Raw genomic sequence first — 26,983 nt, forward strand, 5'->3', positions numbered from 1 at the left:
ATCTTGAGCCGCGACCCCCTCACGCCAACGTCATTAGTGGCAAATGGGTGTTTTGCCACAAGACCAACCCGGACGGTTCTGTCGAGCGCTACAAGGCTCGCTGGATGGTGCGCGGCTTCCGCCAGCGCGCCGGAGTGGACTTCACCGACACCTTTGCACCAGTTGTTAAACCGGGCACGTTTCGTACGGTGCTTCAGCTGGCGGTCTCCCGTGCCTGGCCTGTGCACCAATTGGATGTCTCCAACGCTTTTTTGCACGGCCATCTCATGGAACGGGTCTTCTGTGAGCAGTCGACTGGCTTCGTCGACGCCGAGCATCCCGACCATGTCTGCATGCTCTCTCGGTCCCTTTATGGACTGAAGCAGGCCCCCAGGGCGTGGTGCCAGCATATGGCTGTGTTCTTACAGCAGCTTGCGTTTCACACAACCCGCTCCGACGCGTCTCTGTTTGTCTATCATCAGGGCACTGCTACCGCGTACCTGTTTCTCTATGTGGACGACATTATCCTGACGGCATCCTCGCATGGGCTTCTTCAGCAGCTCACGGCTCGTTTTCGTGACGAGTTTGCCCTCAAGGATCTGGGAGCGCTGCACTACTTCCTTGACATTGAGGTCGTTCGACGTGCCGACGGGTTCTTTCTGCACCAGCAGAAGTACGCTCATGAGCTTCTTGAGCGCGCGGGTACGCTTAATTGCAAAACCGCGTCCACGCCTGTTGACACAAAGGCGAAGGTTTCTGCCTTGGAGGGTTCTCCTGCTCCGGATGCGGCGTTCTACCGCTCCATCGTCGGCGCCCTGCAGTATCTCACCCTCACTCGGCCTGACTTGCAGTATGCAGTCCAGCAGGTGTGCCTCCACATGCACTCCCCACGTGATTCTCATTGGACTATGGTGAAGCATATTCTTCGGTATATACGCGACACTATGACCATGGGACTCACCCTGACGGCCTCCTCCTCCATCGACATGGTCGCCTACTCCGACGCTGATTGGGCTGGCTGCCCGGACACGCGTCGCTCTACATCAGGCTATTGTGTCTACCTCGGGGCCTCGCTGATATCATGGTCGTCTAAACGACAACCCACGGTCTCTCGCTCGAGTGCCGAGGCAGAGTATCGGGCAGTGGCCAACACCGTTGCTGAGTGCTCTTGGCTCCGTCAGCTTCTTCATGAGTTGCTTTGTGTGGTCCCCAGGGCCATAATCGTCTACTGTGACAACGTCTCCGCCGTCTACCTCTCCGCCAACCCCGTCCACCATCGTCGTACGAAGCATACTGAGCTCGACATTCACTTCGTTCGCGAGCAGGTGGCTCTCGGGAAGGTTCGTCTTTTGCATGTTCCTACAACACAGCAGTTTGCCGATGTCATGACTAAGGGACTATCGACCCCAGTCTTTGAGGAGTTTCGGTCCAGTCTCTGTGTCTCTGGCGACGCTTCGACTGCGGGGGGGAGGGGGGTGTTAGCGTACATTGTACACTGCATATGTATAGGACTAGGGTCTGTATTTATACCGTTGTATCTCTCTCCCCCCATATATTTGTATATCTTGGGAGACAAGTAGAGGCCGGTCCATCCTGTACCTATATATGTGCACTATGCACGCGATCAATGATTATCGATTCGTGCGATCTCATTCTTCCTAACTAACATTCTTGGTGCTTGCAATATGTACAATCTGCGCTAGTGCATCACATCAGCATACAGAAGTGAGCGACTGAGGTGACTCGTTCTGATTTTTTTTTTGTAACCACGACGGGTGGTCCGGTCCTGGCGTAAAAATTAAAACGGAAAGAAATACGGTGGTTACAGGCTGCAATTTTGATCCATCCTGGATCACGCCACTCGTCTCTGAACTCTTGAAGAGAGGCCAATGCAGCCCAGAGCCTACAGTTGCGGCCGCCCGAGCACGCAGCTGCAACCAACCAATCAGAATCGAGGAACACCCACGCCACGGATCGCTGCCCACGATCCGCGTGCCACACCCAAAACCAAATCCTCACCATCCACGCCTCGCAGATCCAACGCTCGAAACTCCCCTCCCCTCCCGAAACACAGAGCGCGGAAAATTCCCCAGACTCGCGCCCACCCGCCGTCTCCCTCCTTAAAACGGGCCCCGAATCCCTCCTTGTTCCTCATTCCACTCCCAAATCTCCCCAGCAATCCTTTCTCCGCGCCCACGAAGCAAGCTCCACACTCCCGATGGCCCGCACGAAGCAGACGGCGAGGAAGTCCACCGGCGGCAAGGCGCCGCGCAAGCAGCTGGCGACCAAGGCGGCGCGCAAGTCCGCCCCGGCCACCGGCGGCGTGAAGAAGCCCCACCGCTTCCGCCCCGGCACCGTCGCGCTCCGGGAGATCCGCAAGTACCAGAAGAGCACCGAGCTGCTCATCCGCAAGCTCCCCTTCCAGCGCCTGGTGCGGGAGATCGCGCAGGACTTCAAGACCGACCTCCGCTTCCAGAGCTCCGCCGTCTCCGCGCTGCAGGAGGCCGCCGAGGCCTACCTCGTTGGGCTCTTCGAGGACACCAACCTCTGCGCCATCCACGCCAAGCGCGTCACCATCATGCCCAAGGACATCCAGCTCGCCCGCCGCATCCGTGGCGAGAGGGCCTAGGCTGCTTCCTAGAATCCTAGTGTCTGATCTGGTCTCGAGGTGTAGAGATGCGTTACTAGTTTCTTATTAGCCCTTGTCTGTGGTAGTAAGGTTCCTCGACAGTTGTGTTATGGTGTGATGTACTGTATGTGATGGTACCATCTTGTTATCATCATCAATGAGAAGTTAGCAATCTGATTTTAAACATGCCTGCTTGTTCGTCTGGTTTATCGATGGATTTATCCCTCCACGTTTTGGCAGCATTTGCTGCTGAAGGTGCCACAGAATTTGATAAACGATCATATGCCCCAGTTCAGTGCAATCTGAAACTGCTCACCTTGTATAAATCGAGTCCGTTTCTTGATGTCCTTTGCTCTGTCAATTCCTTTTTCTTCTTCTAATCTTTACTCTCAATTCTTGCGTGGGAAGGACCATAGTGGGTTGGATAGCTATCTCTTCTTTGGCTACAGTTGTGCTTTTGAATGGCAATCTCTTTGAATATTAAGTTTCAAATGTTCTGTGATCCATTTGTTGCCGGAGGTTGTCCCATAAACAAGTGTAGGGATCTGTACTCTTTTTGGTGTGTATCCATGGAAGCTATTAAATTTTGGCTGTTCTGAGTGTACTAACTGGTTTTGCAGTGTCATGTGATGTTTTCTTTACTGACTCCTGTGTTTGTGGGTTTTGGACTCCAAATGGAACGGGAAATATCTGCACTCTGTTGAAGGATTAATAAACTTTGTCAGTCGCCACTGTCGTTTAAATATATTTTGAATCTGAGATAACTGTAATCAGTGTAGTTGTGTCTTGTAATAGGCATTTGTTATTAAGTTCTAGTAGCACATAAAAAAAATATCAACTGTAGCATCGTATATAGACTGAATTATTTCAAGTAATTGTTACTCTTCTGCACCAAATTTTGTCCAGCCTTCAGCTTGGGTTGTTTGTTGTCTCGAGTAGCTGCATCACTTTCTCAGTGATGCATCATATTCTCAATGTCCCATTCACCGGGCTATTAGTATTATAAATTCTCTAGTATCCATCACAGCATCACTCAAGCATGAAGAAGTATTAATAATTTTTTCATATGGTAGAATGCTGTGAGGATGATGGCAAATGGAGACGTTTGTATCAGGGAGTTTGTTGACAAGAGCTCCATACTGACCCCTATCAGGCTCGAGGAGACTCGTCATCATATTCCCTGTTATATGTAATCACTATATAACAGTGACAGTTTCCTCCTTCAAATTGCTCGGGTCCAGTTAGGCGAACAAAGTTTGCAGGGAACTCTAGTGCATAACCATTTCTTCCACTATGTCTTACTGCAATGTACTCAGTTTACCTACAAAGTTTATATATCTCAGCTCATACAACTGAACCAAATATAAATATATCAGCATTAGATGCCCAAGATTGAAAAAACTAAATGATCTATCAAATGCTGAAAATTTTCTACCTATCAAGAAAACACCAAGCTAATTGCTATTTACTCTGGTTTAGACTTTCAGGCATGGTTTAGTCAATGCGCAATTACATTTTGTATTTCGACAGTTCTCCAAGTTGTGCATGCATGATCCTTTTGATTGCAGCAGAGCATTTCAGATCAGAACTACACTATTTATCTTCTGTTCTAGAGGAAAAACAGATGAAGTATGTTTCTGTTTCTAACTTTGACATTCTGGAGTGCAGGTTCTTTGAGAGCCCTCTGCTCAGCAAGGTTGGGTTACTGGTTCATTTTTTTGTCAAAGTATGAGACAGACGCCTTTCAGAGATTAAGCAACATCTGTCTGCTTCACTGTCCACCTTATGAACAAACTGGTCCGCATTTGGTAAGTGACCTGTCGAGTTTATGGGGCTTTGCTTCTTGTAGTTGGCCTGCCATGATACTCAACATAACACACTTTTTAGGCCTTGTTCGGTTTGGAAGGGTTTGAAGAGGTTTGAAAGGGATTGGAGGGGATTAAATCCCTTGCAAATCAAAATCCTTCTCAAACCTCCTCAATCCCCTTCAATCCCTGTGGCAAGGGGATTAACCGAACATGGCCTTAAGGAGACGTGTAGCTGTAAATTCCTCATTGATGGGAGTAATCTTACTGCACGAATATAGATACAGTAGATAATTTAGACCCTTCATTCCTCTATTTACATCTTTAGGTATTATTCAAGTAAATAGCATAAAACTACTACAATTCGGGTTAAGGTTCCAAAAAACTATCGGATTTTAATTTTTCGTTGATAACTACCAAGTCCGGGGTCGGCTGTTTCAAAAAACCCAAAATGTCGAATGTTTCACAATTGATCACGATTATGACAGGTTGGGCCCGCACCTAAACCAACCATCTGTTTGACCGTCTGTTTGACTGTTAACTGACATATGGGCCCACATGTCATTTTCCTCTTCCTCCTCTCTTTCTTCTTCCTCTCTGTCTCTTCTCTTCTCTCCCCGGTGTCTCCCGAGCCGGCGATCCTCCCCTCCCCTCCCGAGCCGGCGACCACACTCCCTCCCCTCCCCCCCATGATCGTGCGAGGTGCTCGCCGAAGCTTAGTAGGGGAGTTGGCGACGAGGAGGCATACCTGTGCCGCTGCTGGAGTGCGCACCTCCGCCTCTGCAGGCGAGGAACGGCGTGGCGGCAACCGCAGGCGAGGAACAGCGTGGATCCGGCCGCTGCGGGCATGACTCGAGGAAGGGCAGGGCAGCGGCCGCAGGGAGGCAAGGCACGGCGGCCACAGGCGAGGCGGCGGGCACAGGCGAGGCAGGGCGAGGCGGCTGCCGCAGGAGAGGAACGGCACTGCGGGAGCGGCTCGCCGGCCGCAGGAGATGCACGACGTCAATCCGGCCGCTGCAGGCATGGCTCGCCGGCCGGGGGAGGCGGCGTTCGGGCAGAGCGCTCGGGATCGAGCTCCTGGCGACGCGGCTCCTCTGGATCGGGAGGAGGGACCTGATTGCTTTTTTGCAAAAACATGTAGGGACCTGATTGAAAACTCAGAGGGACCTGACTGCTTTTTCAGAAAACTTACAGGGACCTGATTACTTTTTAGAAAACTTACAGGTGGGACCCACATGTAAGTTAACGGTCAAAGTAAACGGTCAAACAAATGGTTATCTTACGTGTGGGCCCCAACTGTCATAATCTTGATCAACTGATAAGGACTCGGCGTTTTGGGTTTTTTGAAACAGACGACCCCGGACTTGGTAGTTATCAGCGAAAAATTAAAATTCGGTAGTTTTTTGGAACCCTAACCCGAATTGTAGTAGTTTTATGCTATTTACTCGTATTATTCAGACAATACAGTATTGTCTGCAGTCCTTTGTTTATATTTTATAAGTGTTAGGCAGATGGTCAAGTTATAGCCTGCAATTTTGTGTATCTATAAATGTTGGAGAAAATCGCTAGATTGAAATCCTCCCCGACATCACACAACGAATTGTTTGCATATAGATCACCACGATGATCTAACAGCACGGCGAAGTGAGTTCTGATCCAACCGACGAATGTGGTGGGTGGAGCCAGAGCTTCATGGAGTGAAAACTTGACTATCCTCTTTCACACCAAATTGTCAAAATAAAGTATGCGAGAGACCTAATCTTAATAATTATTGCTAAGGGTGTAACAATCTCATTTACTGAAGATTTTGGCATAGATGCTTCATCCTTTCGTATTTTTTTTACTATGACTAAATTGTCAGTCCCTTCCTAGGGCACCACTTTTGAAACAGTTAAAGGTTTTATTTGTTGCATGTCAAGTCAGATTCAGATTCCTATGAAATGTTCTCTTACCTGTTTGCTCTTGGTGACATGCTATGTGATACTCCATCTTAAATTTCTCATCGAATGTATCGCCGTCATCAAGACATCTATATCTGCAAGCCATGATGGACATTCGGAGACCTCTCTGGAAGCCGGATAGTCCCAGTGGCCTGCTCGATGTCCAAACGAAAAAAAATGGTACTCGGTAGAGGGCATTGGAATAAAATCCGCTTTCTTGAAGGTAACACGTATAGCACACTCCCGTGTTTAAAGGGCGCCCACGCACCCCGCCGATGCAAAGGCCAGCAAGTGAGTTAACGGGCCTGTTTTGCTTTTCTCCCGAAGGCCCATAAAAGAACTTTCTTCCTCGTCCGGTCGCCCCTCTCTCCCCCGCTGCCCTCTCGCCAAAACCCTAGCTAACCCCTCGTCCCAAAACCGTAGTAGCAGCGCCGATGGGAGGGTCGCGGCGCAAGTTCAAGCGAACCCGCACCAAGGTGCGCGTGGGGTTGCCGCGCAAGAAGCCGCGCGAGTTCAAGCCGGCCTTCGACCTGCCCGAGGCGCTCGCCGCCGCCGCCGCCGCAGAGGCCGGCGGCCACGTGCCGAGCTGGGACGCGGAAGGCAGCGTCGTGAAGAACTACTCCGCTTTCGGGGTCGTGGCCAACCCCAACCTGCTCGGCGCCCACTCCCGCGGCACGCGAGGCCTCGTCCAGAGCGCCTCGCTGCAGGCGCCCGACGTCGACGCCTTGCGCGCCCCCGTCAACGAGTTCGGCCCCGTCGACACCGGCAGTGATCTCGAGTGCGATGGTCAGTCTCCCATCCCTTTGCCTCGACTTGGACCGGCTCACGAGCTGGTGAATTCATGTTTTATGTTCAGTTTCTTCGGGACATGTCGCTAATTTGGTTATACTGATGGGAATCTTAGGTGCCGTATTAATTAGTTTTGGTGAATGTGCGAATTTGGTGGATCAATTGGCATGGCATAATGCGATTTGTCAACCACATGTGTTGATTTAGCTCTTATTTTCTGTTGTTTATTTATGTTTGGGAATATACAGATGGTTTGCCTCTAGATTTGATTTCCTTTGTGCTGTGAATAATCCGTTGAGCTGCCAGAGCAATGAAATGAACAGTGTGTAAACACAGTCCGTCCAACACATTTCTCATCGAAGTTTTAGGTTCGCTGGTTTGCTTGGAGATGTTTGTGTTCAATCTTTCTTTTACTCTTGGTATATAACTTGGAGTTCTCATCGAAGTTGTAGGTTCGCTGGTTTGTTTGGAAATGTTTGTGATCAATCTTTCTTTTACTCCTGACATAACTTGGAGTTTTTATAAATATTAATTTGTTCTCCAACAGTCTGCTTCCAATGGGAATGAGTTTTTTTTTGCTGAAATAGCAGTAAAGGTCATGGTCGTAGTTGTTTTATGGACAAAAGAGAAGTTCACATATATTATCACTCGTGTTGTTGTATCAAAATTGATACTATGGTTAGCATACTATCTATCAAAAAAATTCAAAAGAAGCAATTACTACTTTGTGAAGACACAATATATTCAAATATAATTTGAATTGGAACTGCTTTCAACAGCTCCTATATTTGAGTGTCTGTTTTAACTTCTTATTCATAGTATATTCTGAGCTTTATGCTTAAGTGTTGGTGTCATTCGAGGAAATTTATATAGAAAGATGCAAGGTATTACGGCAGTAAACAGTTTGCTGTGGCTGGCAATACAAACACTGCTTCTGAAGTTCAGGAAGCAGCAGAAGCTCAGTAGCTGCAGTAGTTGGTTTCTGATTCAACTTAGTACTGGGGTATGTGAGGAAGAACAGAGTTGTAGTCAACAAGTTAGAAGTCTTATGCTCCTACAGTATAAACTAAGTGATCTTGGAGCACATCCTTCCGGCTCAGAAAATATTTATACTTCCTAAAAAAATCAGAAAATTTACAGATGAAGATGGCTGAACAATTACATTCTGATTTCAGGTTCCATGATTGTTTCTAGCCTGTTCTAAAGCATGCAAGTAATTGAGAGTTTCAAAAGATACATTTTTGGGCACCTCAGTCTTGTATGTTTTATGCAGACCGCTGATCAATACATTTTCTCAAGAAAGTATGCTGATACATAATTCATTCTGATATCTACATCCCAGATTTATTTCTGGGATTATTTAGTTTTGTAGGCCCATTTTTGAATTTCAGATAGCACATGTGTTCTGATGCAAGAAATCTTAGTCCTAGTTAGTTAACTGCAAAAGGAGGAGACACCTTTTGAGTATTGACAAGCAATAATACTACTGTTTCCTCATCTTGGTTTTCTCATCTCATTCTCACTACTCAAAGCATGCCTCATCTTGTGCCACTGTCTTCTCAGAACATCCCATACACTCGGTAGCTTACTGTCGCAGAGAGTGTAACAATTAGCATGATGGCAAGTTCTCCAAAAGATTAACATGATTTTGAAAGAAAAACCCTTGCCCAATGGTAACAGCAGGATAAGTCCCATCAATCAAGAAACAATAAACACTCAACTGGTGCTCCATTTTTTATAAAAAATTATGGTTCCCTTGGATGTTCCAAAACCACAGAATACTAAAAGTCCAAGTTCAAAATTGTGTTTGTTTTCAAAAATTGAATGTGCTGTGAAAGACAAGGCCTGTCAAGTTTTTTTCCTGATGAGATGGTTTGTTGATATCCAAGGCCAAGCAAATATTGATTTTAGTGTATATTTAAGACCAATTGAAATGCACTGCTTTTAGCATGCTCTTTGAAGGCTATGAAATTCTATTTCGAATGTTCTATTTGACAATAAGTTTTACGTATTTAAAAAAAGTTCTCTTTCTTTTCTGCGGCCAATATCAAAAGATATTCCTAAGAAGCTATGAAATGTACCTAGCAATGTTCTGTCATAGTAATAGCTTTGTTATGACAGCAAGACATTATGTTATCAACTCGATGGCTTAATACAAGTGTGTTCTTGCTTGGCATAGCAGGACATTTTGTTTTGCTACTCAATGGATATAATTTCTTGTGTTCTTTGTTTAGCACCTGAGGTGAATTTCTTAGTGGCATAGTATAGTGATTAAAATGTTACTGTTATATTTCTTTGAGTTGTTTCATCACATAAAAGGGCATATGTTATGGTGCATATATTTGTATTTCAATTTACCTACAGTATTACTTATATTGAAGACAGTAAGAGTGATGTGTACTTGTGTACGATCTCATGGAATCTTTTCTATGCAATGTAGATCTAAAATCTGCACTTGGGAAGAAAAGGAGGGATGGCAAATCTGCACCTTTGGAGCCACTGACTAAAATTCAACGACTATGTATTGGCAGATTAATAGAGAAGTATGGTGACAACTACAAGGTACTCCCTCCGTTCCTCAATATAAGGTGTATTATTTTTCCAAAAAGTCAAACTTCTCTAAGTTTGACCAAGTTTATAGACAAAAATATCAGTATCTAGAATAGCAAATCATTATCATTAGGTTCATCATAAACTATATTTTTACATTTTATATATTTAGTATTATAAATCTTTATATATTTTGCTATAAAGTTGGTCAAACATAGACAATAGTTGACTTTTTGAAAAACTAATACACCTTATATTTAGGAATGGAGGGAGTATAACACAATTTTCAAATATCTTATTTTGTCGAGCGTATGTTTAACAAATATCTATATGTATACTAAAGAGAAGCAACGTGTTTGCAGGCCATGTTCATGGATACCAAACTGAACTCAATGCAGCACTCAGTGGGTACATTGAAAAAGCTCTGTGAAAGATACCATGTTGGTGGCAAGACCATCCTCTATCCGATGTAGTGTCGTATGAATCTAGATTTCACTTTCAGTCTGTATCCTATTTCTCCCACTAAATGGGACATGCACTGCAAATTTTGCCTGTGAACAATGTAACTTCTGATGACTACAATATAAGAATGAGTTTGTTTTATGTTGGAAGTTCCAACTCACTTTAATTGTTCTGGCACTTCATCAGAACCTGTCCCTTATATTCTTTTGTGCAAGAGTTACTTGTTAGAGATAATATGATATACAAGAGATGATTGTAATAATGTAATGCTGCAATCATAGAAGGCTGAACTTTAGCATCATTAATTTACTTCCAAGAAATTTCGGAGCAAATCATATACAACTATTTAGACCTATATTTTTAGATGAAAGGCATGAGCAACTCCTGGCTTTATAAATTAATAAAGGCCCAAACCAGGCATCAAGCCTTACAACGTAAACAACATACAAAAAGCAAAATACATACGCCCTGTTCGATACCCCTCTACTCCACAACTCCGGGAGCGGAGCTGCTGTTCAAATCGAAGGAGTTGTGGTTTCCCCGCTCCGCAGATTCCAGGAGCGGGTGATTATCGAACAAGGCTATAGAACCGAAAATCAATACAAGCACAGCATGTACAGGGCTATAGAACAGAAAATCAATACAAGCACAGCAACATGCGCAAGACAATCATCTACATACTGTACCAACGAAAATGGCACAAGCTCCTGTAATGGAAGGAGGGCGTCTGATGTCATGTGGGCAACAAGGGGTATAGCGGCGGATGGCACTAGCGCATTCTTCTCGGGCGGAGGTGGTGATGCCTAGATCTGGATTGGGTAGGTTGGACATCGTCGCGACGGTGACCTAGGTGCCTCGTGATGATGCAAGTGAGTTTCCGAGTGAAATCGCCGCACTTTGGCGCTGGCACCCGACTGTGGGCACCGCTTTCCTCTTGAAGATGTCGTTGCGGGTCTTTTCCTACTATCAGGGCTTCGGGTGAAAATCCATGTCTGTCCAGACTCTGGAGCGGCACACTTTGCACCGTTACCCTCCCAAGGGTGTTGTTGCGGAGCTCAGGCGCCATATGTCGGGCTATGGCGAGGTGTTCAGACTTCAGTCCGTCCTTTGCTCTTGCTCAGAAATGGGCTTCGGGTGAAAATCCATGTCTGTCCAGACTCTGGAGCGGCACACTTTGCACCGTTACCCTCCCAAGGGTGTTGTTGCGGAGCTCAGGCGCCATATGTCGGGCTATGGCGAGGTGTTCAGACTTCAGTCCGTCCTTTGCTCTTGCTCAGAAATGTCTTTGTGCTCTTTTCTTGTGCCTTTCTGTGTCCTTTTTCTATGTGAATTTTGTTGTCCGGTTACTCTTTGATCTGCTTTGTGAGAGGGCATTCTCGTCATCTTGTATTGTTCGGTCGTGTACTTTAGTTGTTGCTTTATACTCCCTCCGTCCCATAGTATAGGACGTTTTTTGACACTAGTATAGTGTCAAAAAAGGTCTTACATTATGGGACGGAGGGAGTACTATATAATACTCCCTCCGTCCCAAAATAAATGTCTCAATATTTTGGGACGGAGGGAGTAATATAAAGCAGGGTGACGGCCTAATTTGAGAGCTCGCCCGCAAGAGTTGAGTGGTGATGTTGCGGGATTCAGCGCCGAGCTGCGTGTTGAACTTGATCCTTTGTGAATGTAATGACAATTCTATTCCCTAATTAATAATTTCCCGTTTCAAGGCAAAAAGAGTCATGACAGCCAAAGAAGAAGAGACAGTGTGATCCATTCCATTTTCTTCCTTTCCACGTGTGCCTGAATTAAGTGAGCAAGGGCATGTGCAGCAACCTGAAGTGGTTTGGAACAACATCAGTAAGATCACACCGTGAGCAGGGTGGCACATTGAACTGAGCTGGAGCATACGAAAATTATGTTCATCGGATACAGTGGCACCAATTTCAGCAAACAAACTGCTGAAAATTGACATAGCCATTCTCAAAAAATAAAAAATAAAAAATAAAAAAATAAAAAAAAATTGACATAGCCAAGGCATCATTGAAGCTGAAAGAGGAGCAGTTTTGAAAAACTTTTCAGCACTGAAATCGTAAAAACAGGCAGTGATGCTTAAGATCAGATTGGTAACTTCCCATTGATGATGATAACATTAATCAGATACTGCATCACAGCCCAAACGAGGAATCTTACTACCACAGACGACAGGCTAATAAGAAACTAGCACATCTCTACACCATCAGATCAGAAATTAGGAAGCAGGAAGCAACCTAGGCCGCCCTCCAGCAGCGCGGAGACGGCGGAGCTCTGAATAATGCGGTTTTCACAGCAAAGTTGCATTAAAGAGGACAGAAACAGATAACCTTGGAGCAATAAGAAACCCAACAGCGGCAGTTGAGCTGATGTTTGCTAGGTACTCCGGCTGCATTAGAGATAGAGAACATTTTCCAAACAGATAACCTTGGAGCAATAAGAAATGCAACGGCAGCAGTTGAGCTGATGCTTAGGTACTCCAGTAGACATTGCTCTTCAGCCATACATGATGCAACAGCTGTTGTATACTAGCCATCACTATTCACTCATCAACCATATCATAGTCAACCTACCCCAACAAACGCTTGCAGAACAAGGGGGGAAATGGCACCACTTAATACTTTTAGAGTTCTACTCCATATTACATAAGGTTTCCTTTTTGGTTCTGAAATGATACGAATATATGGGTTTGGAAGGACTGTTCTATGGAAGGCTGATTTGAAAGGCTATTAGTTTAGTCAACACATAATATCTGATGCACCATACTGTCATTTATCAAGCGGTTGTTCAGATGTATCTAAAATATAAAGACTTTCTTTTGATGAGAATGAGGATTATCATCAAAGACGAGCTTCACAATTGATTAAAAATATGCCAATTACACTACAGTTAGTAGTCAGAAAAATTGAGCCATAATCTTATTTTTACTTGTTCAGGAGAGGAAAATGGTGCCTTCCAAAGATTGGATGACATAAGCATACAAAATTAGCAGGCCTTGCTTTGCCAAGTTGCCAGGCGACTCATAGCTTTGCTAAATTACTAGTTTTAAATAGCGGATAGCGTGCTGGTAGCGGATTGGGGTCCGCGTAGCGGAATGCGGATAGCGGGTGATATTGCGGGCGCTATGTCCACATAGCGGGTTTGTAAAAACACAACATTGTTGTGTATAATTCTAGATCCTTCATAAAAAGTAATTACATTTAATTTGATCAATAGCGGACGCTATTGCGCTAGTGCTATTGCGGACGCAATAGCGGATGCTATCTCCGCTATTTGAAACTATGCTACTAGCACAAACTCTGCAAGCCGAAAGATGATCTCAGTAGAAATGCAACAACCAAGTAGAAATTAATACTGAACTTCTGATAATTTTAACAAATGCAATGGTTCAGAATAACAAGACAGTGTAGAAAATTAAGACAGTGTAGATAATTTCAACAAAAAAAATGAATAACAAGACATACTGTGGGGCTCTATGTCAGGAAGCCAGACGTACACTGAAGGAGCAAAGGGCAGATCTCATAAACTTTCATTGTTGCAGTACCTAGCAACATCAGGGGGTTAAGCCTACTAATCACGAGGTGGAACAAACTGAACACTGAAGGAGCAAAGGGCCATTTCGTGGGGCTTTAGGCATAAGTTTGCAGAAAATTGGATCAAGGGCATGGATAACGCTAAAAAACTGTTGGTAGATATTTCAAGTTTACAAACAAATAAAGGCATCATGAAGCACAAAATTAAGATCAGATAGCCAACTTTCACGTTGCTGATGATAACAAGAGGGTGACATCAGGCATACACTAGAACATAACACAGCCATGATAGCACGAACGAGGAATCTTCCTACCACGATAAAAGATCACTCCACCAAGCAACACACGCTAAGGCGAATCTAACATCTCTACACTTCCAGATCAGACGCTACGAAGCAGTCTTAGGCCCTCTCGCCACGGGTGCGGCGGGCGAGCTGGATGTCCTTGGGCATGATGGTGACGCGCTTGGCGTGGATGGTGCAGAGGTTGGTGTTTTCGAAGAGCCTAACACTTAAAATATAAACAGAGGACTGCAGGCAATACTATATTGTCTGGATAATACCTAAAGATGTAAATAGAGGAACGAAGGGTTTAAATCATCTACTGTATCTATATTTGTGCAGTAAGATTACTCCCATCAATGAGGAATTTACAGCTACACGTGTCCTTAAAAAGTGTGTTATGTTGAGTATCATGGCAAGCCAACTACAAGAAGCAAAGCCTCGTAAACTCGACAGGTCACTTATCAAATGCCGACCAGTTTGTTCATAAGGGGGGGTAGTGAAGCCGTCATGTGTTGCTTAATCTCTGAATGGCGTCTGTCTCACGTACTTTGACAAAAAATTAGCCAGCAACTCAACCTTGCTGAGCAGAGGGCTCCGTGAAGATGCTGCACTCCAGAATGTTAAAGTTAGAAACATTAGCGTACTTCGCCTGTTTTCCATCTAAAAGAGAAGATAAATAGTGTAATTCTGATCTGAAATACGCTGCTGCAACCAACAGGATCACGGCATGCACAACTTGGAGAACTGTCGAAATACAAAATGTAATTGCGCGTTGACTAAACCATACCTGAAAGTTTAAACCAGAGTAAATAGCAATTAGCTTGGTGTTTTCTTAATAGGTAGAAAATGTTCAGCATCTGATGGATCATTCAGTTTTTTCAATCTTGGGCATCTAATGCTGATATATTTTTATTTGGTTCAGTTGTATGAGCTGAGATATATAAACTTTGTAGGTAAACTGAATACATTGCAGTAAGACATAGTGGAAGAAATGGTTATGCACTAGAGTCTCCTACGAACTTTGTTTGCCTAACTGGACACAAGCAATTTGAGGGAGGAAACTGTCACTATTATAATAGTGATTACATGTAACTGGGAATATGGTGATGAGTCTCCTCAAACCTGATAGTAGTCGGTATGGAGCTCTTGTCAACAAACTCCATGGTGCAAACGTCTCCATTTGCCATCAAGTCCTCACTGCATTCTACCATTATAAAAAGATTATTAAGACTTCTTCACGCTTGAGTGATGTTGTGATGGATACTAGAGAATTTATAATACTAATGGCCTGGTGGACGGGACATGGAGAATATGCATGCAACGAGGAAGCTGAACATCGCTGAGAAAGTGATGCAGCTAACTAGAGACAACAAACAACCCAACTGAAGGCTGGACAAAATTTGGTGCAGAAGAGTAACAATTACTTGCAATAATTCAGTCTATATATGATGCTACAGTTGATTAATTTTTTTATGTGCTACTTAATAACAAATGCCTATTACAAGACACAACTACACTGATTGCAGCTATCTCAGATTCAAAATTATATTTAAACGGCAATGGCGACTCACAAAGTTTATTAATCCTTCAACAGAGTGCAGATATTTCCTATTCCATTTGGAGTCCAAAACCCACAAACACAGGAGTCAGTAAAGAAAACATCACATACTGTAAAACCAGTTACACTTAGAACAGCCAGAATTTCAGATCTTCCACGGATACACACCCAAAAAAAGGTACAGATCGATACACTTGTTTATGGGACAACCTCCAGCAATAAATGGACAGAACATTTGAAACTTAACATTCAAATAGATTGGCATTCAAAAGCACAACATTGTAGTCAAAGAAGAGACAGTTATCCAATGCACTATGTTCCTTTCCACACAAAAATTGAGAGTATCCATCAAAAGGGGGGAAAAGAAATTGAGAGAGCAAGGGCATTATAGTACAAGGTGAGCAGGGGCAGGTCGAACTGAATGACACCTGCTGCTGCTCACCTTGTTGTGCATTTGCTGGCATCGAATATGAACCTCATGTTCATCAGATCCAGTGGCACCTTTACCAGCAAATGCTGCCAAAACATTGAGGGATAATATATAGACAAACCAAAACGTTTACTGAGATCAGACAAACAAGCAGGCATGTTTAAAATCAGATTTGCTAACTTCCCACTGATGATGATAACAAGATGGTACCATCACATACATCACACACACACCATAACACAACCGTCAACGAGCCTTACTACCACAGACACGGGCTAATAAGAAACTAACGCATCTCTACACCTCGAGGCCAGATCAGACACTAGGATTCTAGGAAGCAGCCTAGGCCCTCTCGCCACGGATGCGGCGGGCGAGCTGGATGTCCTTGGGCATGATGGTGACGCGCTTGGCGTGGATGGCGCAGAGGTTGGTGTCCTCGAAGAGCCCGACGAGGTAGGCCTCGGCGGCCTCCTGCAGCGCGGAGACGGCGGAGCTCTGGAAGCGGAGGTCGGTCTTGAAGTCCTGCGCGATCTCCCGCACCAGGCGCTGGAAGGGAGCTTGCGGATGAGCAGCTCGGTGCTCTTCTGGTACTTGCGGATCTCCCGGAGCGCGACGGTGCCGGGGCGGAAGCGGTGGGGCTTCTTCACGCCGCCGGTGGCCGGGGCGGACTTGCGCGCCGCCTTGGTGGCCAGCTGCTTGCGCGGCGCCTTGCCGCCGGTGGACTTCCTCGCCGTCTGCTTCGTGCGGGCCATCGGGAGTGGAGAGCTTGCTTCGTGGGCGCGGAGAGAGGATTGCTGGGGAGATTTGGGAGTGGAATGAGGAACAAGGAGGGATTAGGGGGCCGTTTTAAGGAGGGAGACGGCGGGTGGGCGCGAGTCCGGGGAACTTTCCGCGCTCTTGTGTTTCGGGAGGGGAGGGGAGGGGAGTTTCGAGCGTTGGATCTGTGAGGCGTGGATGGTCTGGATTTGGTTTCGGGTGAGGCACGCGGATCGTGCGGAGCGATCCGTGGCACGGGTGTTCCTCGGCTCTGATTGGTTGATTGCAGCTGCGTTGCCTTTTATTTTTTGGGTTGCCTGCCCGGGCGGCCGCTACTGTGGGCTTGGGCTGCGTTGGCCTCTCTTTAGTTCAGACGAATGGCATGATCGAGGATGGGCCGAAATTTCCTTCCCACGTTTCAATTTTTATTTTTTTTAACACTTCCCCACGTTTCAATTGTTATTGTGCCAGGACCGGACCAGCCATCGTGCCTGCCTGGGATCCCCACGTTTCACTGTTCCTATGGCTCCAATGCTAAATCGAGATCATGGATATGAGATTTTAGCACGACTATCATAAAGAAAACACGCTCGGTTTCTTTTGCCCTGTGATAGTAGTTTGGTAGTACTGAAGTGATGATGGCTAGGTGCACAGATTCAGTCCGCTGCTGCTATCTCAAATCTAAAACTATACATAGTACTCCCTCCGTTCCCAAATATAAGTCTTTTTAGATATTTCAACAAGTGACTATATACGGAGCAAAATAAGTGAATCTACACTCTAAAATATGTCTACATACATCCGTATGTTGTAGTCCATTTAAAATATCTAAAAAGACTTACATTTAGGAACGGAGGGAGTACTGCAGTGGCAAGTCCCAAAAGTTTCGGTTCCTTCATCTAAGTACAGACATTTCATATTCCATTTGAAATCCAAACTCTACAAACAAGAGTCAAATATTCTGGTCCATGATACTGGCACACCAAACTCGCTAATGATTACCTCTACTGAGCAACGCCACAGCCTCTCTGGAATGTTGACAATTGGGCATCTCTGGAATGTTGACAATTTGATTTAGCTTTAGCTGAATCTTTAGTCTCTACAATGAACCAAACCAATATCTATTTTTGAATTCTCCAACAAAGTAACTGAAATAATTTGTAAGGTAGTAGATTATTCATGTTGATGTTGATATTCGCTGCAAGGCTAAGATCCTTTGGCATCCTCTGTCGCGGCAGGTGGAGACGATGATTTATATAGTTGTGTTAGAGTACGTAATGGGCCTAATGGGTCCATTAGTCTTAGGGTTAATTAGAGATAAGGGTCGCTTGCTTAGGGGTCAAGTAAGCCTTGCTTGGGAGTCAAGTAAACCTCTCTATATAAAGAGGGGAGATGTATCATTCTAATCAAGCAAGAATTAAGAAGGAAATCCCTTCCCTCTTGCCCGGCCGTGGGCAAAAAGGCCCCGGGCCGGCCCTCTCGCGCCCTCCTTCTAGCAGCGCCATAACAATTTGCTATCATCTAGCTTCGGTTCGATCATGTCTTCACCGCCGCCAAGCCCGTCTCTTCTGCTGCTAGTCACCTTATCGCCTCCGGCGACCACCACGACCGTCACCCCGCTCCTCCTCGCGCCGGGATCCTCTGTCGCGCCCGCCCCCACCGTCCTCACCTGGGAGGAGGTGTCTGGAGTGCTGCGGGACCTAACCCAGGCGGTCCAAGAGATCCACCTGTTCTTGGTCGGGTCCTACGGGCCGCACCCGGTTGCGCCGCCCATCGTCGCCCCCGCGCCGCCGTGGCTGCCGTGGCAGCCGCCGTACCAGGCGGCCTTCGCCGCGCTCGCCGGGCCGCTACAGCAGCCGCTACAGTCGCCATCCATCGCCACCACCGCCCAGCCCTGGCTGCAGTGGCAGCCGCCGCGCCCGGCGCTCCGCCGCAACAGCCGCTGCCGCTGCCCGGCGCGACAGCACAGCAGCCGCTGCAGCTGCAGCAGCCACCGCCGGTCAGCTCCACCGTCCAGTATGGGATGCCCTATGACGGGAGTGCGACGACTTCGTTCCCATCAGCGCCGCCGCCATCCCAAGGTGTCCACATCCAGCAGATCAAGTCACTGCCGTCGCCGTCACCGCTTCCGTCTTGGATCGCTACCCGCCACGTGTCGGCGGCGGTGAGGCTGCAGGCTGCTGCACGCGGCCTCCTAGCGCGTCGGCGTGTGCGGGAGATGCGTGGTCTGCAGCTGCCACTCCTCCAAGTTGCCCTTCGCTGTGCAAAGGACCTCGATCTCGTCCGCTGCGTCGGGGATCTTGGGCATGCAGTTTCCCCCACGGGCGGCTGGCATGTTGTTTTCCCCACGGGCAGCGACCTCAAAGTCTGCGACATCGGCGGTTGGGGGGGCGCACCCCTCCTCGTCATTCTCAATCGCAAGCCCTTCACTCTTCCATGTGCGGTGTAGACCAACAGCCGTCCGGCGGGGAGAAGGCAGGGTGTCACCGACAGGAGCGCACCGCGTAGCACCACTGCTTTCCGCCGTCGACCGCCGCGAGGGCGCCTCTGCTGGTCGCTCTTGCGACCACTTCCAGGTGGCCATACACATGCACTCCTTTGGTCTAGGTGGTGTCCATGGGATCCAGGTGGCTGTACACGTGCACGTCCGACGTGCGGATGATGTCTACTTTTTGTTAAAGGGTCCAAAATAAAGCGTCTCAGTCCATTTTAGGTTGAGAATAATAAAACAAGCCGAGATGTAAAAGGCTTATTTTTAGGTGCTAGGTTTGTGTTGCGTCGAGTCATGGTTATAAGTTGGTTAGGCTGCAGCTCGAGGACAAGCTGCATGTCCAGGTGGGGTGTAGTGTTAGAGTACGCAATGGGCCTAATGGTCCCATTAGTCTTAGGGTTAATTAGAGATAAGGGTCGCTTGCTTAGGGGTCAAATAAGCCTTGCTTGGGAGTCAAGTAAACCTCTCTATATAAAGAGAGGAGATGTATCATTCTAATCAAGCAAGAATTAAGAAGGAAATCCCTTCCCTCTTGCGCGGCCGTGGGCAAAAAGGCCCCCGGCCGGCCCTCTCGCGCCCTCCTTCTAGCAGCACCATAACAAGTTGACTTGTCTGGTGTGCCATAAAATTACTCTTAAGAAGAAATACTGGCATGTGGTAATCGTTCTACCTGTGATACTTTTGCTGCTCCACAGGCTAAGGTGCCAGTTGGTCGAGGAATGGTCAAACATTCAGTATCTGAATGGAATTCAGGGTATTAGCATCCTAGTATGTGATGCGATTTTTTCTTCTAAATGTACTAGGTCAGCTCCTTATCATCAGTAATTGATAGCAGTGCTAATAAACCTGATGTTAAACTACACAGTTTTTTGCAAATGATTACCTCTATTGAACAATGCCACAGCCTCTCTGGGATGCTGACAAATAACCTTTAATTTTTTTTTACTTTTTTGTTGAGTTTGCATAAATATATTATCATAAAACTAGCTACCAGAATACTTCTGTTAACTAATGATGATTTAGAGACTCAATAGACTGTTAACTAATGACATTAAAAAATGCTATTGGACAATGATGCCAAGATGTTAACAAACTGGTGTTCCTGATAGCACATCTCAGAGAAGGATAAATACGACAGAGGGACAGATAACGAACACACGTCCAAGTTATTTTCAAATGAATTGCTGCCTTCAGGGTGCAACCTATCACCAGAATTTATTTTCAATCATATGATTTTGTGATCAATGACTGCCCAAGAACATGATTGTAAAGATTCTTCCCTCCCATTAACCGTCATAACTTATAGCTCAATCTGGTAAGTGGCATCTTCTGATGTTAGTTAGAATGTTGGTAATACTTGGTGTAACAGGTGCTGGATTTTTATTTTGTTCCTTGTGGACGAGTAGGCATCATAGTCTGTATGCTGCACCGATCTCAATTTTGGGTTCTCTAGAAAAATAACTGGATTATTCATGGTGATGTTAATTAGTTATGCATTGTCAAGCTAAGTTGGCTAGCATTGAGATATTGCTAGGGAACGTAAAGGCCACAGGAGAAGAGTTGTTGTTTGGATGATTAAACTAGTGTAAATTGCTACCTAAGTTATCTGATACCTGGAATCTGTAGAAAAGAAACATATATTTTATTTTATTTTAGTAACTGAAGCTTTTGACTTGTAGGGACAGTCCTTGTTCTTGGTAAGTATGTGTGCAGTAGCAGAGGCACTTGATATATGTACTTTCCCTAGTAGACTACTATAGTTGATCAGCATGTGTGTACTTAGCCTGTTAAATCTTTAAGGCAGTGGCTTACAATACAACTTACATCAGTGATATTTAATTCTGTAAGGGTTTCACATTTCAGGAAAGATATACCTGTGGTGACGAAAAAAGGCATGTTCAGGAGGACAAGGATGGAGCGCTCTGCTCCAAACTATTAGCATGCCGTGGCTTCCTGCAGATTTGCTTACCTAGAATGTTGACAAATTAGTATAGCATTTTGGCTGAATCTTTAGTTTCTACAATACACCCATATCAATTTCTGGATTCTCCAACAGAGTAGCTGAAATAATTTGCAATGTAGTAGGTTATTCATGTTGATTAGCTATTCACTGCCGGCCTGCTTAAAACAATGAATTGTATAGTTGAATTGTCTCTTGTGCCATAAACTTACCTCTTAGTTTAAGAAGAAAAAAACATCGCCTATCTCAACTATGAAAATGGAACACAACCTTTGATGGGTTATCTTGTCCTGAATGTCAATACAGGGTATTAGCATCCTATTACATGGCAGGTACAGTATGATAAAAGATCGGCATTGTATCTTGAAAACCATGCTTGTTCAGCCTCCATATATCTTTGATGCACAGAAATATGTAGCAGTTTCTAAGAATGAAACCAGTGCTCCCACAGATGAACTTAAACTGCTCTTCGGTATACGATTGGAAACAGGAGCCGGGCTTTCTTCTTGGTGGTTTCAGGATAGCCTCCATACCCCTGCGGAAAAAATATCAGACCACCAAAATCAAGAAAGTAACCTGAAAGGGAAAAACAAAGAACTCACCAGCCAGTCGTGAAGTCAAACGATCTCTGAATTGCTGCACTATTTGCAGAGCAGGATGATAAAAGATGGTTCAAGAAGTTGTAGATGTTCATGCAGTTGTTGCCCTTGTATGTAGCTTGCAATGACAGTATTTTCTCAAGAGATTTGACATCCTGGTGTCATAAAGATTACCAACATCTGGTCGCTGGTTTATCTCCAAAGATCGTGGTACAAATTCATCAGGTACTTGTCTTTGGAACAACCTGCAAAAGAAGCGTGTGGTTTCAGTGTGCAGAACCTCAATTGGAAACAATCGGCTGTCCCAATTGAGCCAGTTTAAGAAGAAAAGTCGAACAACTGGGACAGCCGATCTGGTTTCTTCAGCCAAATTGCCACATGACATTTCTCCAAGTCTCCAAAAGAAAACATACATCACTTCCGTCGTATAACACAACTCGGTCAGAAAGCTAAGCCATGCATCAAACGAGTACTGTAACTGGTTAAGAAATCAGAACCGAAGGTTCCCAAGAGATGCGCACCACATCGTTTACCATTTCAGATCAGTACATGACACGGCAACACCAGCAATCGAACCAAAAACTAACAGCATTCCACGAATTTCCATTCAGCAATAAACACTAGTTTTAGATACACGGCAGCAAACTACAGTTTCTGAGATGCGAACACGGCAATCTACGAGGAGGTGAACTTGGTGACGGCCTTGGTGCCCTCGGAGACGGCGTGCTTGGCGAGCTCGCCGGGGAGGACGAGGCGGACGGAGGTCTGGATCTCCCGGGAGGTGATGGTGGGCTTCTTGTTGTAGCGGGCGAGCTTGGCGGCCTCGCCGGCGAGCTTCTCGAAGATGTCGTTGATGAAGGAGTTCATGATGGACATGGCCTTGGAGGAGATGCCGATGTCGGGGTGGACCTGCTTGAGCACCTTGAAGATGTAGATCTTGTACGTCTCCACGCTCTTCTTGCCCTTCTTGCGGCCCCTCTTCTCGCCGCCCTCCTTGGAGGCGGTCTTGCCCGCCGGCAGCCGCTTCTCGGCCTTGGGCTTCTTCGCCGCCGGGGCCTTCTCGGCCTTCTCCGTCGTCGGCTCCTCCTCCGCGGGCTTCTTCGCCGCCGGCTTCTTCTCCGCCTTGGGGGCCATCGATGCTTCGGCTGATCGGGGTTGGGGGGATTCGCTGGTGGGTGGTGAGCGCTGGAACTGGAAGAAGGTGGGGAATTTGTTTGGAAGGAGATGTTGGGGAGACGAGGAGCGGTGCTGCTGGGTTTATACAGAGGGGGAGGTGCGCGCTGATTGGTGGCAGGGTGGGTGCCCCGGATCGGTGACGTGGGACCGTGCGATGCGTTCGTCGCTGTTTTCTGTGGACGGGCGGGATGCGCTTCGGCGCGGATCGCTGTTCCTGGCGAAAAGATACGGGCGGGAACGGAAAGGCCGGAACCGCGCGCTGATTACGGAGCGCGCGACCGCGAGAATGTTTTGGATTTCTGACGGGCAGCGCTACGTATCGCGAGTTACTCACGCTGAAGCCACGGCTCGCACACAAGCCTCGCACCGCTCGCTAAAACAAAATTCTCTGGTTTTTCCACTTCGGTTTTTACTCTTTTCGTCCTTTCCAATTTTTGGAACATTCTTGTTTTTTAACCTTCTTTCACCGGTCTATCTTTTCTTTTTCCTGGTTTTCTATCATGGTTTTGCCGGTTTTATTGAATATCATAAAACGGTTCGCGAATTCAAAGATATTCGTGGATTCGAGAAAAAGGCAAACTAAAAAAAAAATGTATGTGAACTTAAAAATATTAATGAATTGAAAATGTTCACGCAAAATAGAATAGATGTTCGAGGATTGAAAAATGTTCACAAATTCTAAATGTCTGTATATTTGAAAAATTGTTGACAAATTTGAACAAAAGTTCGCGCAAAGTAGAAAAAATGTCCGTGGATTCAAAAAAATCATGTATTAAAAAATATTTGTGAATTCAAAAAATGTTCACGAATCTGATGTTCGCCAATTCAAATACTGTTGTGAATTTGAAAATGTTCGTGTATTTTAAAATAGTTCATTAATTCAAAAATAATTCGCATATAGAAAAAATGTTCACGGATTTGGAAAAAAAAGAAGCAAAAAAATGAGAAATGTTCACTAATTCAAAAAAACATAGATTTGAAAACAAGTTCATCGATTTGAATAATGTTATAAAATTGAAATGGTTCATTGTTTTTCAAATTGCTCGTAATTTCCAAATGGGAAGGCTCATATGTCATTGAAGAAGTTTTCTGTTTGGGAGCTATCAAGATAAATAACATTGAAGGAAATAAACCGAGAGTATTTAATGAGCAAAGACTTAAGCATTATATTGCAGGCAATCCTATTAACATTGATTTCGACGTTATTCGAGTAATGGACAATGGGCCCAGGCACCCCCCCAGGCCACGCCACCTGTCCGTGTGGGGGCCTCGTGCCCCCCCCCCCCCACACACACACAACTCCATTTTCTTCCCATGTGCTTGTCCTGCAAGGTATAAATTCCTATAAAATCCCTGATACGTCTCCAACGTATCTATAATTTATAAAGCATTCATGTCATGTTTACAATAATTTTATATGGTTTTTGTATGATTTGAATGGAACTAACCTGGACTGGTGATGGTTTCAGCAGAACTACCGTGGTGTTGTTTTTTGTGCAGAAATAAAAGTTCTCAAAAGGCAACGAAACTTTTTGACGATTTTTTGGAACAAAAGAGGCACTAGAAGCTTTGTGGGAGGACCAAAAGGTGAAGGAGGTGAGCACAACCCACCAGGGCGCGTCAGGGGCCTTACCCTTGTGTTGGTGGGTTGTGGTCACCTCGAGGCCCATCTTAGCGTGAGACCGACGCCAAAAAATCCTATAAATACAGAAACCCCCAGAAATAACCCTATATTAGAAGTTCCGCCGCCGCAAGCTTTTGTAGCCATGAAAAACCAATCTGGACCCTGTTTCAGCACTCCGCCAAAGGAGGAAATCATCACTGGTGGCCATCTTCATCATCCCATCGCCCACCATGATGAGGAGGGAGTAGTCCATCCTCGGGGCTGAGGGTTTGTACCTGTATCTATGTGTTTAATCTCTCTCTCTCTCTCTCTTGTTCTTGAGTTGGCACGATCTTAATGTATCTCGAGCTATGTTAATATAGTCGGATCATATGGTGTTTTCCCCTCTCTATCTTGTTGTGATGAATTGAGTTAAAAGAAGACCTCTTAGGATACCAAATGCCAAAATTTGGTGTATGTATTAAGTATCTGACTATCCTTTTCACATCCTTAAGATGGCATTTTTTGGGAGCTGCTTTATATCGTGCACACACACACACACACTTAGCATGATACCGGGACGGGAGGCACAAAGGTATAACAATGAACCAATCATAGAGCGGTAAACCATTTGGTCAACCGGTTTGCCATCCTTTGTCAAGTCAAGATGTCCACTAGTAGGCATGGGGGTATTCATACCTTTGCATTCTTGCATGTTGAACTTCTTGAATAAGTCCTTGGTATACTTTGTTTGAGAGATAAAGGTTCCCTCCTTAGTTTGCTTGATTTGCAAACCAAGAAAGAATCATAGACATCTCAAACTTCTCCGACATAAGCTTCCCAAACTTCTCACTAAAAATGAGGGTTAGTTGATCCAAATATGATATCATCAACATAAATTTGGCACACAAATAATTCCCCATTAGCCCTTTTAGTAAAGAGTGTAGAATCAATTTTACCAATTTCAAATCCTTTATCAAGAAGAAACTTAGTCAAGCATTTATACCAAGCTCTAGGAGCTTGCTTAAGACCATAAAGAGCTTTGTGAAGTTTGTAAACATGGTCGGTGAGGGAGTCCTGGATTAGGGGGTGTCCGGATGGCCGGACTAAGACCTTTGGCCGGACTCCCGGACTATGAAGATACAAGATTGAAGACTCCGTCCCGTGTCCGGATGGGACTTTCCTTGGCGTGGAAGGCAAGCTTGGCGATACGATATGAAGATCTCCTCCCATTGTAACCGACTCTGTGTAACCCTAGCCCTCTCCGGTGTCTATATAAACCGGAGAGTTTTAGTCCGTAGGACGAACAACAATCATACCATAGGCTAGATTCTAGGGTTTAGCCACTCCGATCTCGTGGTAGATATACTCGTGTACTACCCATATCATCAATATTAATCAAGCAGGAGTAGGGGTTTACCTCCATCGAGAGGGCCCGAAACTGGGTAAAAACATCGTGTCCCTTGTCTCCTGTTACCATCCGCCTAGACGCATAGTTCGGGACCCCCTACCTGAGATCCGCCGGTTTTGACACCGACATTGGTGCTTTCATTGAGAGTTCCGCTGTGTCGTCACCATCAGGAAGGATGTCGCATCCCGTCTTTAAAGACGGCGTCGTTGCTAAAGGAGCTTTGGCTGTCGGCCAAACTCTCTGGCTAGGCAGGTTTTTGATGACCGCCAGTCCGGCCGCCGCGCCGACGATGACCTCTCGGGCCATCGAAAGCAATCTTCACATCAGCTCGAAGCTCGCCGAGCAGTTAGATTCGATGGAGCTCTTCTCCCTGAACGAACTCTTGGATCGCATCGCGGCCCTGGGAGTCGCTACTGATTACGACCAGATTGGGCTTAAACCTGATCAGAGAGAGATTGACTCTCCCCAAATTACCCACCACGTCGAAGTGGTGGAAGAACAATGCGGCGAGTCTTCGCCCGCCCTAAGGACCAGATGCGTCCGGATTCCCGATCCCTCCAAGCCGGATACTCGCGGAGGGGAGGATGTCGCCCAAACTCTGAACCTAAAGTCAAGCGGCAGGCCCGATTCATTGAATAATATCCGAGAAAGCAAGCTTCCGAATTCGGAAACTGCTCGACCCCTGAATCTTACATCGGGCAGGGTTCCAGATTTATTTCCACCCGCCCACCCAACTATACGGGATTTATCCCTAATACGGCAAGAGTCCGGAGAAACAGTACACCACTACTGGGCCAAATTCCTCCTGGTTATGAACAGGATAAAGGACTGCCGTGAGAAAGAAGCAATTTCACTCTTCTTTAACAACTACACGGACATCGGAATCCTCAACGCCATAAGTTGCCGCGAAATTACACGATTCGCTGACTTGACATCCATAGTACGAAAGTACTGTGCGACTGAAAGCGTTCGGAAAACCGAAGATAAATTCTGGGACAATCCGACCC

The 26,983-nt window shown here is 45.8% G+C and overlaps 3 protein-coding genes and 1 pseudogene across 3 annotated transcripts; 2 read left to right on the forward strand and 2 right to left on the reverse strand.

Moving 5' to 3' along the window:
• Nucleotides 1-2,114: 2,114 nt before the first annotated feature.
• On the forward strand, nucleotides 2,115-2,794 carry LOC119340730 (histone H3.2). Its single transcript, XM_037612657.1, has one exon. It carries the CDS (start codon nucleotides 2,198-2,200, stop codon nucleotides 2,606-2,608), a length of 411 nt encoding a protein of 136 aa, XP_037468554.1. The 5' UTR covers nucleotides 2,115-2,197; the 3' UTR covers nucleotides 2,609-2,794.
• A 3,901-nt stretch (nucleotides 2,795-6,695) lies between these two features.
• LOC119340742 lies at nucleotides 6,696-10,320 on the forward strand. Its single transcript, XM_037612667.1, has 3 exons — nucleotides 6,696-7,139; nucleotides 9,583-9,704; nucleotides 10,055-10,320. Exons 1-3 carry the CDS (start codon nucleotides 6,788-6,790, stop codon nucleotides 10,163-10,165), a joined length of 585 nt encoding a protein of 194 aa, XP_037468564.1. The 5' UTR covers nucleotides 6,696-6,787; the 3' UTR covers nucleotides 10,166-10,320.
• A 5,817-nt stretch (nucleotides 10,321-16,137) lies between these two features.
• LOC119340751 lies at nucleotides 16,138-16,813 on the reverse strand (annotated as a pseudogene).
• A 5,498-nt stretch (nucleotides 16,814-22,311) lies between these two features.
• Nucleotides 22,312-23,014, reverse strand: LOC119340760 (histone H2B.1-like). Its single transcript, XM_037612684.1, has one exon. The coding sequence runs from the start codon at nucleotides 22,918-22,920 to the stop codon at nucleotides 22,462-22,464; it is 459 nt and encodes a 152-aa protein (XP_037468581.1). The 5' UTR covers nucleotides 22,921-23,014; the 3' UTR covers nucleotides 22,312-22,461.
• Nucleotides 23,015-26,983: the final 3,969 nt, after the last annotated feature.

This window comes from Triticum dicoccoides, chromosome 1B (genome assembly GCF_002162155.2).
Source record: "Triticum dicoccoides isolate Atlit2015 ecotype Zavitan chromosome 1B, WEW_v2.0, whole genome shotgun sequence".
NCBI lineage: Eukaryota > Viridiplantae > Streptophyta > Magnoliopsida > Poales > Poaceae > Triticum > Triticum dicoccoides.

What these genes read in the sequence shown, in the direction of transcription:
- LOC119340760 (XM_037612684.1), bottom strand. Translation starts at nt 22,920, where the DNA reads ATGGCCCCCAAGGCGGAGAAGAAGCCGGCGGCGAAGAAGCCCGCGGAG.
- LOC119340742 (XM_037612667.1), top strand. Translation starts at nt 6,788, where the DNA reads ATGGGAGGGTCGCGGCGCAAGTTCAAGCGAACCCGCACCAAGGTGCGC. An exon ending in CAGTGATCTCGAGTGCGATG is followed by an intron (nt 7,140 to 9,582) that starts GTCAGTCTCCCA and finishes TATGCAATGTAG; the next exon opens with ATCTAAAATCTGCACTTGGG. An exon ending in AGTATGGTGACAACTACAAG is followed by an intron (nt 9,705 to 10,054) that starts GTACTCCCTCCG and finishes ACGTGTTTGCAG; the next exon opens with GCCATGTTCATGGATACCAA.
- LOC119340730 (XM_037612657.1), top strand. Translation starts at nt 2,198, where the DNA reads ATGGCCCGCACGAAGCAGACGGCGAGGAAGTCCACCGGCGGCAAGGCG.